The sequence below is a fragment of the Anguilla anguilla genome, chromosome 7 (genome assembly GCF_013347855.1).
Source record: "Anguilla anguilla isolate fAngAng1 chromosome 7, fAngAng1.pri, whole genome shotgun sequence".
In the NCBI taxonomy this organism is placed as follows: domain Eukaryota; kingdom Metazoa; phylum Chordata; class Actinopteri; order Anguilliformes; family Anguillidae; genus Anguilla; species Anguilla anguilla.
This window is the reverse complement of record NC_049207.1, coordinates 13635196-13652798: the sequence shown is the minus strand read 5'-3', so window position 1 is coordinate 13652798 and position 17603 is coordinate 13635196. Positions and strand designations below refer to the sequence as shown.

Sequence of the window (17603 nt, the reverse complement as noted above, 5' to 3'; positions counted from 1 at the left end):
ACATTAATCAGTTTTTTTGGGGTTTTCCGGTTTTACTTTATTTACTCTAATGACATTTCCTGAAATTATTCAAGTCATTACTAAATTAATTTAATTAAAAGCAAAGCTGACCAAATAAGTGCATTCAATGATCAATGCTCAATTCCACATGCATAATGTAAGGCTGCCATTTTGTACTGGAAGACGAAGATTCAGCAAGTTGCCCTTGAGCTTGTGAAGCCCTGCAACAAGAATATCCAAAGACATCGTACATTTACAAATATATATTTATGAATTACTGGTCTAAATGTAGATGTGCTGTTATTTCCTTCTGAATTTTCAGCTACATTACGTTTCTTATATTGATGGACAGTTTTTTAAACTCTTTTCTTGTCTTTCATATAATTTATCTGTATAAAAAGCTACATTTGTCCAGTGGTGCAAAATGCGATTTGCATGTTTGCTTGTGCAGGCTGCTTTCCTTTGAAAATAAAATGATTTTCCATTTAAATATTGTTTTCTTTTTTAATGGGGTGGTGTAATTTAAGTAAACGTGTGTGTTTCACTATCAAAAGAAACTACTTGGAGTTGAGTTGAGCCACGTTACTTGAAATAATTTATGTAGCATTGCATAGGCAATATTGTTTCTGTAACTTGGCCTAATTTGGATACCAACACTTTTAATGGCAAGCCTACATTTTGCTAGTTTGAATTAATGACTTATAGACAGTGCTTTGCATGTGTAAGCAACTTGGCATTTTTGTATTTTGAAAACATTTTTCTTAAGATATATTTAACCTAAATGGAAAGCTGATGGGTTGTATTTACCCAGCATACTAATAATTCAAAGACAAAGCAAATGATAATGAGTAAACCCTGGAAACAATTATGAAAGAAATGAAACGTGTTAAATAACCTATTGATTTATCTTTCTCTTTCATTTGATCAAAAAAGTTATCTCTTTTTATGTAATTGTTTGCAGTGGAGCCCAATGTAGCACAATATCAACATGGGAATTTTGTTCTTCATAGAATGCAAAGCTATTTCAGACATAATTGGGTTTAAGAGGGTAAATAATCCCTCTAAACAGGAAAAGCACCGAATTAAAAAAAATTAACAGCTTGTTAAAATTATGGGATTGCGATTGTGGTTGGAATGAAAACCATCATACACAGGGGGCCCCAGGAACAAGTTTGGGGACCACTGCCCTAGACTCATGAATTTGGTTCATGTATAGACATCCCCCCTTGTAATTATTTTTTATCTATTATTCTTTGATTTAGATATGCTCGGTTCTATAATGGATGTACATATTGTTTCATGTATACATAGTCATTTGTATATTTGTTCAATTGTCAGAAAAAAGGGCTGTTCCAGTGTTACTGCACCCATCCAGGTGACTCGTAATCCTGTTTAGTGAAATACCCCCCAGGATTGATCCGATGTCATCTCCAGTTCAGGTATAATAAAACGGACATTAATGATTCTAATTCTGGAAGAGAGTGAGAGTGAATAATTATTGAAATCATAAAGATCCTCCTCGATGGAGTGAGACATAAACGTAACTTATATTAATTTTTCGAGATATGTATTCTGCTCATAGAACTCCGGTTATGTCGATGAAGAGAAACAGCCTTCCGTGAAGTTCACCACTGCCAACTCACAGCCAACCACAATCTCAGAAACATCCCGCAACCAATCAAATGTTTCTTGGGCTTTCTAAACGTGCAAGCCGTTGTGTTCGTCATTATCGGGCGCCGCCAGACTGGATACATGCGTAAACACATCTTGGAGTAGTAGCGTAGTTGAGAGCATATATATATATGATTCAGAGTCTCTGACCTTACAACTATATACTGATTATTTACTTGTAATAAGTCAAGAAATATGCCGACAATGTGTGTAGCAGTAGGTTGTTATCAGAAGGCGAAACGCGGATCGTACGTGAAATTTTATACCTTTCCTCGCGATCCTGTAAGAAGAAAACGTTGGGTCTCTGCTGTGAAGCGCGAGGGATGGACTCCAGCTTCTCACAGCAAGTTGTGCAGTATGCACTTTATTACAGGTGCGCGGTATCTGAGAATCACTACTTTTATGTTATATTTTCAGTAAAACAATCCTAGTGTGGTTCCCTTTACTTGCTAACTTGAAGCTAGCTATTTACATTAGCTTTCTGTCGTTTCGTGAGGCAACTTGCAAATGACTCTTAGATGATCGATTATCACAATTTGCCTGTGTAGTATATTACCTTTCATATTTTGTCGTATGATTCACCGAAGCGCCGTTATCGAGTCTGGATTTTTTATGTATCCAGTGTTGTGATGTTTTGTTGCCTGTTGGGAGGAAATAATGAAGGGGTTCTGTCTTACTAAAACCCAGTTGGACGAATGCAGTTGAATTAACGTTAAACGTATGTGGGTTTTTCATAGCTAGTCATCTTTGGCTCATGCCAGTTGAAACATGAACTATCGATTGTCCATCTAGCCGCTCCAGAGCCCACAAAACAGGCGTTGGTCAGTGCTATGTTATAAATATTTATTACACATGCAAATTCCTAAATCAGACGACATTGCAGTGATAAATGCCGGATATGCGCGGTGTCTCTTTTGGGCTCGCTGGTGACGTACGAACTCAGTGCCGACATGTAGAGAATGGCCTGCTCAAGAAGGTTGAAATCGAATTTTGAGACTGGAATTAGTTAGAGCCTTTTATTGTCATTTTAGGCAGACGAAGCGACGATCCATTGTCTCCCGACTATGTGCCATCGTGGTTTGCACACACCACAACAGAGGAAAAGGAAAAGTCAATGGCGGCAATGAGGAGATATAAACGGAGCCAAGAGTACGTTCATGTTACACCTGTAGTACTTGCATGTGCAGAAGCATCTGGAAGTGACCCGAAGTATTTCCCCCCCTCCCGATTTCCTCTATGATTGCATATTTGTCACTCTGAATGGTTTCAGATCTTTAGACAAAATGTAATATTAAACCTAAGGGAAACCGAGTAAACTCAAAACATATTTTTAAAAATTATTTCATTTAATGAAAAAAGTTATCACCCACCTACGTCATCCATGTGAAAAAACAATTACCCCCTTAAATTAACTTGTTGCGCCACCTTTAGCAATTAATTTAGTTAATTTTTAGCCTTTGAGATGTGGACTTGCATTTGTGTATGTTATCTACATCTAGTTATTATTTACAGACCATTGTGTTTTAAGTATACCATGGGCACATTTCTTAAAGTCATTCTTTCCATAGTGTTTAAGTTGTTTGTTTTATGGTCTGACCCATACAGAGCTCTTCCAAACAAAGACGCCTCCTCGTCTGAACCAGCAGTAGCCAGATTGGGTTCTTATCGAACTGGACTCCTGGCTGCAAGCTCAGGGAAAGACAGGCCTGTGTATGCATCTTACCCCTCTCTGTGTGAGGAGTATGTGAAGAGGTCACTCATGGAAGTCCAAACATTATCAAGGTACATATTTATCATGTTAAAGTGACAAAAACAATTTTGGTTTCAGAAACATTGTTTTGTTTTTCAGTTTGTATGCATAGAATATACAGCTTACATTTAAACATTTTTTCTTTTAATTAAGATTTTAATAAAGAATTTGTTGCAAGTGTATTGATGTCACCATATTAAACTGTTAAGAATAGCACATTAATGTCAGCACAGGGTTTCTTAACCTTTGGAAGCAAGGTCAACTTGAATTTGTATAACAAAGATCACAATCAATAGTATCTATGCAGAAGAAAGGATTGACATTTTTGTCAGTAGTCTTGTATAGCTTTGTGAAACAATTTCTGCTTAATTGGTTATTCAAATGTTATATTGGGTCAACTATATTATTGCTGCAGTTCAAGGGAGCTGGCTCATCCTGATAAATCAGTGGATTTCAGTGTAGTCATATGCTTCACAGGGTGGATAAAATATACTTTAAAAAGAAAAGAAATGCAGCCTTAATTTAGGTTGTATTTGGAAAGTATGTCGATGATTGGTGCTTGTCGTACTGTATTCTACATGGTAATATTCATAAAGTAAAAGATATGCAACCAATTTCTTTCCTTTTATTGTTTGTCTCTCTCTCGCAAGAAATGCTGTGTCATCAACACATGAAGTTTCTGGCACCCCTCCTGACGGGGATAAAGAGAAATTACATCCCACCAGCTTTCATGAACAGTACTGTCTACCAGAGGTACAAGCCTCACTGCAGTTTGCAGGCATAAATGACATCTGTATGTGCATGCATGCTCCATGCAGACAGCATCTGTGCAATCAGTGTGAAGTTGGTATCATGCTGACTATCTTACACATTAGATTATTTTATCCAGTTCAACCACCTAGCAGTATTTTCTCAGCACTTCAGTGTAGGCATGTTGTCATTCTGAAGAGAAAAACATTTCATACAAAAAATCTGCCACCTGTCATATACAGGCCTAATCAATAATGCTTTGTTTCGGGTTGCAAAGGCTTGTAGCTTCTCGACTGCTGGCAGTACAAAGACTTCATAGATTCTGTTCAGCACATGCACAAACAGCTTCACAGCTGTCATCCATCCGTTGAATAAACAGTGACAGTTTTCATTGGAAGCAGGTGGGAATGGTGATGTGTAACTTTTTTTTGTTTGGGCAGAGCATTCAGTGGACCAAAGGAGCATGGGAAAAAGTAAGATGGCATGTTAAAGTGACTTTATGACAACCTTTCATCATTGCCTAAACAACTTTAAGAATACAGTACTGTTGAATGTCTTTCTGTGATGGCCCACTGATATTAACTCTAGTGACAGTGATTTGGTTTTACTGGATGTACTGTAAGTTTGTAAAACACCTTAATTTGTACCTACAGGTGAGCCGAGAGAAATTTCAGACCAAAAGGAAAAAACGCTACAAGCACACCATCAAGGTACAGGCTACGTTGTCACCTACAGCCATGTGCCATCCCATAATTTTAACAAGCTGTTAATTTTTCTTAATGGAAAAAAGACTGGAGTTGGAGTTGGAGCTGGAGTTCTGGGGGATTTTTTTTTGCGTATAAACGGCTTGTTTCTCACAGCAGCTGACTGGTCTGTTTATCACGTGCTCAGGTGAATGAGAAGTGGGAGTGGCTGGGTGTGGATCTGAAAGGACCTCTGCCTGAGACCCAGAATGGATACAAGTTTATGCTCATTTTGATGGACTATTACTCCAAATGGGTGGAGGCCTACCCCATGAAATCAGAATCCGCCGGAGAGGTGGCACTGAATATCCAAAACCTCACCTATCAGTTTGGGTGGCCTCTACGAATCCTGTCACAGATGGACAAGGCCTTTATCCAAGAGGTAAAGAATTGTATGTTGATGTCAGTTAATTATTATTTGTGCTTTTTACCCCTGGTAATATTTCACAGTTTTCTTTTATGGTCATTGCAAGTACTTTCTGTGGTGCTTTGGTGGTATGTTTATAACTTTCATTCTGAAGCTATATCACTGTTTCTATTCTGCTTCTATTCTGCTTTCTATTCTGTATCGTATGGCCCTGATCAAGCATCCACTCTACTTTCATGAAAACCTTTTAAGTCTGTTGTGTTAAGAGTGTGTGCCAAATAAAAAATTCAAAATGAAACACTGTACATTTTGCTTGATCTAACATCAAACAAGCTGGATCCTCAAATGGGGCTCTCGTTCTCATTTATAGATCAAACAACCTGATGATTTTGTGCATTTTATATTGTTTAAATAGTTGCTATGATGGCACACATTAATGTGTTTGATGGCACAGAGCCATCGTAGTCCAGTTGTGTGGGAAGAGCCCTGCTCTCGATCTACAAGACACCGATGACAGGCCAAGCTGGTGATATTTGTGTATCCGTTTCCCTTTAAAAGCAGTGCTGGAATGGCTTGTTTGTGCAGCGGTGGGATTCCTTGTTTGAAGAGTGAATAACCTTATTTTACCACCTTTCAGCTGAACAAACATTCTTCAAAATAGTGTCCGATGTTGGGTCAGTGCGGTTGCGTACATGTTTGACCTGGTTTGTGTCTGAGTGGAGAGACTTGCGTTTGACCGGGTCATTGTTGGTCAGAGTTGATGGTTTCAAGATGTATCTACATCATGTATGCGAAAAGACCAGAGTTTCCCAGAATATCCCAGTTTCCCAGTTTGTTATGATGATCATGTTTGACCTGTAGCCGTCCCCACTTTCTTATTTTATTGCTTGTCCTTACCAGTTTGCATCTTGTTTTTTGTAGTCTTATTGTCACTGTGCATGGTACATATTGAAGCAGTGCTGGTCTTTGTTTTACAGGTGAATACAGAGCTGGGTGCATTATTGGGGGAGCAGGATGTCTCCCTCGTGACCTTTCACCCTGAGGCCAGCACTCGGGACCCTGTCACACAGTGCTTTGTAGATGGGTCAGTTCCCACCAGCGTACCACATGCAACTACATTGGTGTATCACAGAAACGTTTTGTGAAAAAGCACTTTTTGTTCCATTGTGAGTGCAATATTGCGTGTCGTGTGTCGAACGAAACTACATTGTGTCACTGACGTCCAGTAGTGTTCACCAGTGACAATTCATCCATTTCTCACTAACAGAGTTCCCATAGGTACATACAAGATGCAACACTGTGGTACAACTCATGTTTATAGAACGTGTCCATGAGAATAGATAAAACAAGGAAATGCCAAATGCAAAAAATTGAATAACATGGAAGAAGCAACACAGTTGGCCATAGGGTTACCTGGGAAGGATTTGGGCTACCTGAGTTTTGTACTTGCAGTGCGAATTGATGTTTTCAGTTGACTGGGTGTTCCTCCTTTACATCACTCAAAAGTGACTCCTAGTAATGTGGGCACCTGTAATCTGTCTGCACCATATAGCTCAGGAGATAAGACCGATTGTCTGGCAGTCGGAGGGTTGCCGGTTCAAACCCCGCCCTGGGCATGTCGAAGTGTCCTTGAGCAAGACACCTAACCCCTAACTCCTAACTGCTCTGGTGAATGAGAGGCATCAATTGTAAAGCGCTTTGGATAAAAGCGCTATATAAATGCAGTCCATTTACCATTTACCATTTACCATCGTTACATGCTCATCTCAACCCATGGATTGTAAAAGAAGCAGCAGCGGACGGCATGCGATTTGGAGGACTGGAGTGCAAGTGTGAGAGGAGGAGGAGTAGGGCATGCAAATCAATGTACTGAAATCATGAATTCGCTGACTCCGTCGTATTGCCTGCTGTCCTCCTGCCTGCCGCCCGCTTGTTGACTCGTTTTCGAATGTGCCGCCCTGCAGGATGGTGTCGGAACTGGTGAGGGACCACCAGGAGCGCTGGGATGTGCAGCTTCCCGCCAGCTTGTTCGCCCTGCGCCTCAGGCAGCACCCCAGCACTGGGCACAGCCCCTTCTACATGCTGTACCGCAAGGAACCCCGCCCCGACTTCTCCAGCACCACCCAAGAGCTGCCCGTCAGTGGAGTCTCTCTGCTTTAGCCTTGGCTACCACTTTGTGCTCGCTCAGTGTGCAGTTACACTCACACCCATCAAAGCAGAATATGTTCTTTAAGGCACATGGATACAGAAGGGAAAGGAAACAAAGTAAAATCGAAAAACCTACAGCCAATAACGGAGGGAGTTACCCCAGGAAAAGGCAGCCAGAAGCAATTTCTTTGAAAAGAAGTGCCTGGTTTGCACACACTCTCCCCAATTACAAGTAATTCCATATTCAGTGTAAATTCTTAAATCTAATCCCAGCAACGGTCATCAGTGCATGTTAAATGCTATAATCCCATCCAAAACCCCCCATTGTGAGCCACACTTGACATTTGAACAGTCCAGATTCAATTCCGTGATGTGGGGCTCATGCACATATTTTTGTATTTGAAAATGTCGACATTGTTATTTTTCAGGTACTGTTGCAGAAAGCCATTTATGTATCATAATTTGTTTAACTGTGGTCAGTTAAACCACAGTTATTTTCTTCCTAAACAGCTGTAGCTTATACCTTTTTATCAGCTGTGTGAGGACCTCATACTATTACACTGTTTTATGTGCTGTCTTTCATAGCTTTGTGAGGACCTCGTACTCTTACAAAGTGGTTTGTGCTGTCATTCATAGCTGCGTGAGGATCTCATCAGCAGCAGTGGTCTTATGATCCCAGAGGTCAAGTTCTTCTCCAGCATGCAGCATCGCGACACAGAACCTCCACGTAAGTCCAGTCCACAGTTGTCTGTGTGCTGTTGTGTGCAGTTTACCCCCTGCGTTGATGGAACCCACTTGCTCACTCACCCGGAGTTGTGATCCTCAGGTCCAGTGCACATCCTTCAGGCAGTGTCCCAGCAAGGCCAAAAGGATGTCAGTAGTGTGCCCACGGTAAGGATCTAGGAACGCCGAATAGGAGCTGGACTTGGAGGTTGTTTGTTGTGCCTGGGCTTACTATACTGGAATTGTACGTTGTCTTTTGTAGTGTGATAAGCAGCGGCCAGTCTTCTTAGTGACGCCCCTGCCGCTGGCCCCTTCCAACACCCAGCAAAGTGACCGGAGGGCTGCACGTGAGTCCGTCTGTCGGCCTCACTCCTTCGGTGGTGTCCGGCTTGTTCCCACGAGTCTGGAGTGTAGACGATTTTTAAAAAATGGGGACTCTTCGCTTCAAAATGAGCTCTTTTCTGTCCAGCTGTCAGGCTCATTGTGTTGTTTTTGCAGAGGAACACATTGCTGAGTCGAAGTCCTCACAAGATCAGAGGGACGAGAACAACGTCCTCACGGTAAGTGTGAACTGCAGACGACAAAACGCACTGTGCTTTTTCACAAGGGTAGCCTGCTAACAGAGGCAGATGGTGTGTTTCTCTCTGGTGTCTAGGCATGTGGTATTGGTTTACTTCACTCTGGGGTGATCTGATTCGTCATTTTGTGTCATCTTGTAGGAAAAACAGAGGAAACCTCGCGGTGCTAACATCCAGCATCCAGAAAGACGGATCGTCCTCCAGTGAGTGCTAGCTGATTACAGCTCTCCCTGGATTTTGTAATTGTTAGGCAGTGGCTGTTGTCATTTACTTTTAGTCTACTGCGGCCATTTTGGACAGTCTTCTGTATTCTGCATGGTCTCATGTGGTTTCATTTGGACTTTTTGCAGGAGGATCCACCCTGAAGACTTTGCGCTCAGTGTTTAATTGTGACAAGGATGGAGTTGCTTATGTGAGCATTTCTTTTACTAGTATTTCTTTTTTAGGGATGAGAGTTTGTTGTACACGAATGACTACACCACAGTGCAGTGCTGCACCTTAAGCTTAAGCTAAATGTTAGCCATATAGTGGCACAGTCTTCATTTGGCCTCATTTGGTTTTAAGAGTGAAAGTTATGTGTTACATTTTCAGCAGGGGACTTTTTTTTGGCAGAAAAACTGTAGCGAAGCTCAGCCTTACCCCTCCCCCTGTGTCACAGGTGCTGTGTGAGTGTTCCCTGTGCTTCCAGCATTGCCTGTGGGACGGCACCTCTCAGGAGACAGACAGAGAGGGAAAGAACCTGCGGATACAGCAGAAGTACCGTGCCTTCACGTGTGCGGCCAGCGAAGGATGGATAGAGCACACGGAGGAGAGGAGTGATGATGACCCAGACAGCTTCCGTGTTCTTCTGCAAGATGACTTGACATACTTTTGAAGGGAGTGAGGCTTCATGAACCTCAAAATGGGTCGCACTGCCACAGGGGTCCCGTGACTGAGATTTAACCTGATCAACGCTTTTCTTTGGACTACAGTGTGGACTCTCATTGCTTCATACAAGTTATTGACAAGTTAGCTTCCAACGTTATGGGGATTCTGAAAACCCTGACTCCCATTAAGATATTCAGTAATGATTTAAACATGGAGCTAGAAATTGAAAGAGAAAAATTGAACATTGTGAAGAGCTCTCACTTATTAACAGAAATATATTTATTTTATATGGGACCCTCCATTTTGCAGAGTACTGAATTCTCTTGGATTTGTTATTGTCCTGATAACTCTTCCTGAAAAGTCTTCCTCAGATACATGTGTAGATTGTCCTTATTGTTGTGTTCATAGTGCAGTAGGATGGAGATTTGAATGTTTGTAGTTTTTTATTCTTTGGTTATCTCCTTGATACATTTGTTTAATGTTGTTAATTGTCATGGAGAAGATGGCTGAGCTTGTTCTCAAATGAAATTTTTTCTGAAACCTGTTTTGCTTTAGATTGTACTTTTCCTTGTATCCATTGTTTTTTGCAGACTCAAAGGGATTCTTGTCCCTTTGCAGCTGCTCTGACAGTGGGGTGGGCCTCTGCCCTGTGTGAGATTCCTGTGTCAAGCTGTGTAAATGCACATGGACACATACACACGCGCACACACGCACACACACACACACACACACACACACACGTGGTTTGTACTCTTTATGTGCTTTAATTAGTGATGTTGACAGAGTTCGGAAAGACTGCTGGCTTTGTTTTTCTCCGTGGTGGATCGGTCAGTTTCTATGGTTACAGTTCAGATTTGCATTGGCTGGTGGGGGGGGGGTTGTCGTTTTGAGGGGAGAGTGCAATCCTGAAAGTGGTTCCACCATTTGAGCCTTAGTCGGCTGTCCAACTGCAGCGAGACTACACTCTGTCTGCTGGATCCCAGCTGGAACAGTAAGTGAGAGCGCATGAAGCGTTGCTGTTGCTTTTAAAATATTGGTGCCGAGCGCACAGATTGTGAATTTGTATTTCCTAATGTGGTAGCTAATTTGTTGGTACATAATGTGCAACAACATAATGTGCTAATGTTGGAGTGTAATTTGAAAATCATAGATGTTTACGCTTGATAACTCAAGAACTCAGTTTTGCCAGTGTGCATGTGTTTGCCAACACGACACTAATTTGCAGGTGTGTGTGTATCTATGCATCAATGCAGGTTCTGCTCTGCAGTGTTTGACCAAAAAGAAAGTATATTTGTGTTTGGTAAATAAAACAGGAGTTTAATTTGGAAAGCATGTACCAGCAAATCAGTGGCAGCTGGTGGCTCAAAAAATTGGGGAGGACAGGAAGAAAACCAACCCACGGCCTCATGTTATTTTACACTAGTTGACTACTTAACATAACTTGAACATAAGAAAGTAGAGATATGTTATGTTCAAATGTAGCAATAATCCAACTAGCAACCTAATGCAAACTTACTATACAACTAAGGTAAGTAATACACCTGAAGTTTATCCCCATCTTCCATAAGGAACAAATATCATATTATCATTTAACGGCTTGGCTGAATACTTGATTCTGATTGGTCCAAGGGTGGGCATTATTTCTCAGTAAAGGGACACCTTGGCCTTTTAACAGTTCTAAAATCAATGGGCTACAAAATCCAGCATTCTAAAGCAGTTTGAACAGCAACATTATTCTTTCGATATTGAATTGTTGATACATCCCCTCCCCTTTTCAATGCCCAATTTCACAATTGATGGCAACGTTGAATCACATTTCCATTCTGACCTAAAACCAAGAAATGTAGCTAATATTGGCTAGGTGACAAGTGACGGCGAACCTGTCATAAAGCTACCTGGCATTCAAAACCCGTTTCAGAGGGTCTTAGGAAAACGTTATGTCTACATTGCGCGACCACAACATTTAAAAAGTAAGACAGTGCTATGGAGATGAATTTGATTGACTTATGGTTTCATACAGTTTTATTAAATAATGTAAGGACAAAAATTACCAAAATTGGTGCTAACTGTATGGTAGGCTATAAAACGAGAAGGAACTAATTTTTTTTGATAGAATCATTGTTTTCATAGAATTAACGACCAGAGGTTTTTGATTAACAACGGTGCAAATGAAACTACCAACCAGAGTTTTGCGGAAGCGGGCGTTTAAAATGAAAACACGGGGCATTGTATCCCTCTCACTCCCCCAGTTGATTTTTGGATGGGGAAACTACAGAATGCTGTCCAAAAATCAACTGAGGGTGAGAGAGAGGGAGAAAAGTTAGGGACACCAAGAGAAGCTCTAGCACTCTGTGTGGATCTTGTCTTGACTTAATACTCAAGTTCACTTGAGCATAGGTAGAGTAAACCCATCCCACTCGTCATTCAAACTATGTGACTGCTCGATTTAAAATAATTGATGAAAAACTAGTGGGCGTGGCTCTAGACTGTGCAGACTGCCTCCCCGGACCGACACGCCGCAAAAACACATTTTCCTTTCCTCCACTTAGATTATGAGCTCCACTTTGCTCTTTTTTGTTTTCCCTGCCATTATTTTATCCTACCATTATTGTGTTGGGTACCACACAAAACACCAGCATAGAATAATTGATTTGGAATTTCTTTGCTCCAAAATTGTTAATTGTAGACATTACAATTGCTGTTGTTGTGCACATTCACCTGCGCATTAATATAGCATGGTTGCGATTTATAATTTATAACAAGCATATGTATGTGTGGCTTATGCCATATTTATAAATCTCTCTTTTCCTGACCATTTAACCAATCTATCAACACCTATGGTTCAAAGGTAGTACACGGAGAAACAAGGGTTACAATATTAAACGCTGAGACCAGAGAGAAATAAGTACACTCACTGTAACATCACTAAGTAGCATGTCCGCCTGCACCAAAAAGATAAAGCAGAAGGAAATATTATGAAACGGAGACATGCTAACAAGTATAATGACAGTTCTTAGTGGATCTTAACTATGGCTGTAAAATCTTGTATGTATATATATGCATAGGTTTGTGTGTGGTATGAGGTGCAATATTTCTGTGTTCTGTTTGCTGCAGAGTAATGCAGTGCTCAGACGCGGGAGGCACGTCAGGTGCGGCGGGCGAGGCCAAGGGGGGCAGTGAAACGCTGTACCTGCGCAGGAGCGTCAACTTGCTGGCGGCCATCTCCTTCATCACCGGCACGGTGGTGGGCAGCGGCATCTTCATCGCACCCAAGGGTGTGCTGATGAACAGTGGCAGCGTTGGGCTGTCTCTGTTGGTTTGGGCTCTGTGTGGTGTCCTTTCCACCTTTGGTAAGACTGGTTACTTTATTCACCTTCATTCAGTGCTCAGCCTTGCATCCTGGGCCCAGTTCCTTACAGTTTGATAGGAAATAGAGGGCTGGACAGTTTTGGATGACAAAAACAATGTCTCTAATTCCCACTGCATGTGCAATGCACAGTCGTGTTGGATTCAGAGCAGAGTTATGCTTTTTGGACTGTTTCAGCTGATGTTTCCTACTAGGCAACAAACCGAACAAAAGGACATTTTATGCTGTGAAAGGAGGATCATCCCACTATCTAACCCCTATTTCTGCAACCCTGACTCAATAGCCAACCCTATATAGATAAAACATTTACTGCAAAAGACAATGCTAATATTTTTCCTGCATTTTCAAAGCACTTAATGGCATTGCCTTATTGCATTGTCTAGAAAACATTCCAAAGGGGACTCAAGACAGGTGTATGCATACTGGCATGCAGGTACTGTATGTATGTACTGTATATGTACAGTACACAGCTAAAAGCTTTGTGCTCCCTCCTGTGTACTCTCAGGGGCTCTGTGCTATGCAGAACTAGGCACCACATTTAAAAAGTCTGGGGGCCACTACACCTACCTTCTGGAGACCCTGGGACCCCTGCCAGCCTTCCTGCGACTCTGGGTGGAGTTCATTCTTGTCAGGTCAGCTGCAGCTGTAACCTCATCAGCCTTCTGCTTGTGTGCATATGATACTGTGATGAAGAGCATGCTGGTGTGTGCAAGTTCATAATTCTGTTCACGTTTGTCATGTTTTTGCAAGTGTACATACTTGCATGTGTGGGTGCATTTGCACTGTGGAATGATTTAGCATGAGTGAAAAAACTGGCTTTGGAGACCCTGGTACATCACAACTGTGCAGCCCGCAGCATGGATGTGTGTACTGTACTTGTGTCCTTATTGTGTTCCTCAAGCTGAGCAGGTCTTGTCTGTGGGGCATGCTGTTTTGTTTTCAATGTCTGTCAGTCTTATCTGTCCCGTGTGCTTCAGGCCTGCAGTGGCCTCTGTGGTGTGCCTGGCATTTGGCCGCTACGTGGTGGAAGCCTTCTTTTCTCCCTGTCCCGCACCTTCAGTCCTGGTCAAACTCATCGGAATTCTTGGATTGAGTGAGTTACAGCTCCGAGTTCAAGAAGTCTTTAGAACTTTGTATACCAGTTGTTTTGACCTAATAGTAAATATGGGTACTGCAGTACAGTACAGACATATTAAGCATTTCAGTAAGTTCCAACCGAAAGATTTAAAGTTACATTTACTTACTTAAATGATGACATGCCAAGAACTAACATGTATGTGTGTACATGCTTGCCATTGTTTATGCGTTTGTGTGTCATCGCTTGCTGTGTAGTACTCTGGATGGTATGTGGTCAACATAACTCTGAAGCAAGAAAAGATATTCAGATTGAATTTTTATATGCGCCTCTAGCTTCCTCCCCCTCTTTTCACTTTCTTCCTCCTTTGTCCAACTGTGCTTTCTTCCTCTTCTCTCACTTCATGTCTTTCTCCTCCACTTCTCATTTCTCACTTCTCATTTTTCTCATTCCTCACCACTCTCTTGGAATGTCTCTCTTCAGCATTAGTGGTGGCAGTAAACTGCTGGAGCGTGACTTTAGCCTCTAGGACCCAGATCACCCTCACCTTCATCAAGATGTTTGCCCTGGTCCTCATCATTGTCCCGGGTATCTGGGCACTTGCCAGAGGTATGGGGGATTCTCAGGACTCGACTTCCACGTCTTTGGGTTTAGCCAGGATTCAGTTTTCATTCCAGGCCTTGAAGAATATATTCAGTGCTGTCATTATTTTGGTAGGATGCCAAATTATTGTTCCATTTCTGAATGATGTTAATGGTGGTGATTTATAAGATGTGATCATCTCTTTGGGTCTATTGTGTGGATCAGTACGCAACAGCATCTTCTCGTGTCATTTCAGGACAGACAGAAAACTTCCAAAATGCATTCGATTCTGGAACCTTGACCTTGAACAAGCTGCCACTGGCATTCTACTCTGGCCTCTATGCCTATTCTGGATGGTAAATCCAGAAAAACAAGCACTACCATTGATGAATGCAAGAAATGTTTTTTAAACTTGAATCATGTGTCTTTTTCCCCTCAGGTTTTATTTGAATTTCATTACAGAAGAGGTCATTGATCCTAACAGGTAAAAAAACTTGGACGACAAAATACTGAAAATGATTTTGCATGGATCATTCATAAATGGTGGAAATGTGGAAATAATGGAATATATGATTTCCACATTTTGCTGGAACCTTAAAATGGTACTATGGTTTCCCTTTCTTTTCTCACCATGTAGAAACATCCCACTGTCAATCATCGTATCCATGGTAACCGTAACTGTGTGCTATGTTATGGTCAATGTGTCATACTACACGGTGATGACAGGAGAGGAGCTGCTGGTGTCGGACGCTGTAGCTGTGGTCAGTACTCCACCAGCATTCTTAGAATCGCTTGGCTGGCTCTCCCTGTAGAGAGGAGAAAGAGAAGCCAGAATACATTGAAAATGGTAGCTTAATGAGGCACTGAGAATTGTCACCTTGTTTTGTTCCAGACTTTTGCAGGTCGTGCTTTGCAAGGCATCGCCTCGGTGATCCCAGTATTGGTGGCTCTTTCCTGTCTGGGGGCTCTACATGGGGGCTTTTTTGTGGCACCCAGGTAACACTCAACTTTATGAACTAGAGTCCACATTGACATCTCACACATGGGTATATGCATAACTTCATTTCTGTGCTTCAGGATGCTGTTTGTGGGGGCCAGGGAGGGGCATTGGCCAGCTCTGTTCTCCATGATCCATGTCCGCAGACACACACCCTTGCCTGCTGTGCTACTGCTGGTACATCACTGTCAGACCCCATTCTCTCTCACTCCTTGGAGCATTTCCTACAACAGCCTTTTGTTGTATGCTGGATTGTGTGGTTCCTGTACTTTTGTGGATTAGCCCCATTTACTTGTGTGCTGGTGTTTGCCCAGGTCTTTACACTGTGGTAGACCCATTGGTCTGCCCTTCCTTTTCCTGTCACTTTAGTACCCGCTGGTAGTGCTGATGGTGGCAAGAGGAGAGCTCTTCCAGTTGGTCAACTTTGCCTCCTTCTCCCGCTGGCTCTTCATTGCCATGGCAACCCTGGGGATGCTTATCCATCGTTACCGCTTCCCTCAAATACCAAGACCCTTCAAGGTCACTGATCTTCTCAGAATTAATGAAAACTTACCAAAATCATCAAACTGCTGTGCTGTCAGAGATTTTGATCCCTTACTGATAGAAAGAACATGTGGATTATCACCTGGAATGTACATATAAGTAATGAATATTAATTCATATTGAATATTTTGCCTGAGACATTCTGTGAAAAACCAACAGATTTAGTCCCAGTGTGGAAATCCTGAAGCCTGTAGAGATGTCCAGGAGCACTTAAGGTACTATCCTGAACTCTTATCTGTGGAGTGACTGTTTCTCCTGTTTTGTCGCCCCCTGGTGGTGGCAGGTGCCTCAGGCCATTGCAGTTTCCTTCACGGTGGTGTGCTTCTTCATAGTGGGACTGTCTCTGTACTCTGACCCCTGGAACACAGGGGGTAGCTGTGCCATCACCTTGTCCGGAGTGCCTGTGTACTACCTGACTGTACATCGGCCACGCCTGCCCCCCAGCTGGATGACAGCCATCAGTAAGGGACCAGTACCTGAACGGCACAATGCTCTTATACTCATACACCTAACAAAGGCCCATTGACGGAGAAAGCCCTGTACAACGTAGTCTAGTTAATTCAGTTTACTTTTATTTACTCTTTATGGCAAAGACATGTGGATGTTCATTTGCAATTAGACTGTGTATAATCAGTGAAGTCAAAAAGAAAATACTTTTAATGTTTAAAATAAGAACAAACACAGCAAAATATAATTTTTTTGCACGTCCAGCCTAAACTTAATATTGCCAGAGCTAAGCTTATACTTTACAAGGACAATTATGAGTTTCACAAAACAACGTCTACCACTGTGCTGCAAATGCATCTACAGAGGAGTGGCATGGATGCACGTGTAATGGCTGACTACTGCATGCAGTTGATAGCACTTTGTTTGTTGCAGACTTCTGCAGTAGGCAGCTCCAGATCCTGATGGAGGTGGCTCAGCAGGAGGTCAAAACATACTGAAAATCCCCACCCAACCAAGAACGGCCTCCCGATTTGGGTCCCGCCTTTTGTGTCGACAACCTGCATGGGACAAGGAGCACTGAATTCCTGTGTATGTTTTCATTTTTGTACGCATTGTAAATGTCTATTTTCATAAAAAAATAACATTGACATTATATATCAAACTTATGAACTGGCTTTACTCAGTTACAGCATATTTTACACACAAGGAACAAGCACTCATACCACAGATGAAGATGGTGCATTGATGGGGGAGTGTGAGCAGTCACAGGGTTCACAGGATTTTGGGGGTCATCTTTTACACACCGAAACCTGTGGCACATGCAACGATGAACCCCACTGTGCACTATGATTATGTACATTATGTCACAATAAAAGTTAATGTTATACCCTTGAAACTACTTGTGAAAACTGCTGTTAGGAAATCGGTGCCCACAAGATGTTGGAATGTAAAACATGAAACACTTTCTGCAAATATAAGGGTTAAAATACAGAACC

General features: G+C 42.0%; 2 protein-coding genes across 3 annotated transcripts; both read left to right on the top strand.

Moving 5' to 3' along the window:
* Positions 1-1737: 1737 nt before the first annotated feature.
* Positions 1738-10141, top strand: LOC118232196. Of its 2 annotated transcripts, XM_035426942.1 has the most exons (16): positions 1738-2044; positions 2703-2820; positions 3277-3453; positions 4072-4174; positions 4612-4644; positions 4825-4881; positions 5063-5296; positions 6259-6365; positions 7246-7417; positions 8066-8156; positions 8256-8320; positions 8415-8499; positions 8651-8712; positions 8872-8933; positions 9081-9142; positions 9389-10141. In XM_035426942.1, the coding sequence occupies exons 1-15, from the start codon at positions 1867-1869 to the stop codon at positions 9115-9117; spliced, it is 1581 nt and encodes a 526-aa protein (XP_035282833.1). In that variant the 5' UTR covers positions 1738-1866; the 3' UTR covers positions 9118-9142; positions 9389-10141. The 2 variants fall into 2 exon arrangements, with proteins under 2 accessions (XP_035282833.1, XP_035282834.1); XM_035426943.1 differs by lacking the exon at positions 2703-2820.
* A 119-nt stretch (positions 10142-10260) lies between these two features.
* Positions 10261-17503, top strand: si:ch73-352p4.8 (cystine/glutamate transporter). The gene is made up of 13 exons (XM_035426945.1): positions 10261-10588; positions 12712-12947; positions 13470-13596; positions 13942-14057; positions 14523-14648; positions 14878-14977; positions 15061-15105; positions 15259-15382; positions 15514-15617; positions 15699-15795; positions 15988-16137; positions 16445-16622; positions 17041-17503. The coding sequence occupies exons 2-13, from the start codon at positions 12716-12718 to the stop codon at positions 17103-17105; spliced, it is 1464 nt and encodes a 487-aa protein (XP_035282836.1). The 5' UTR covers positions 10261-10588; positions 12712-12715; the 3' UTR covers positions 17106-17503.
* The last annotated feature ends 100 nt before the right edge of the window (positions 17504-17603 follow it).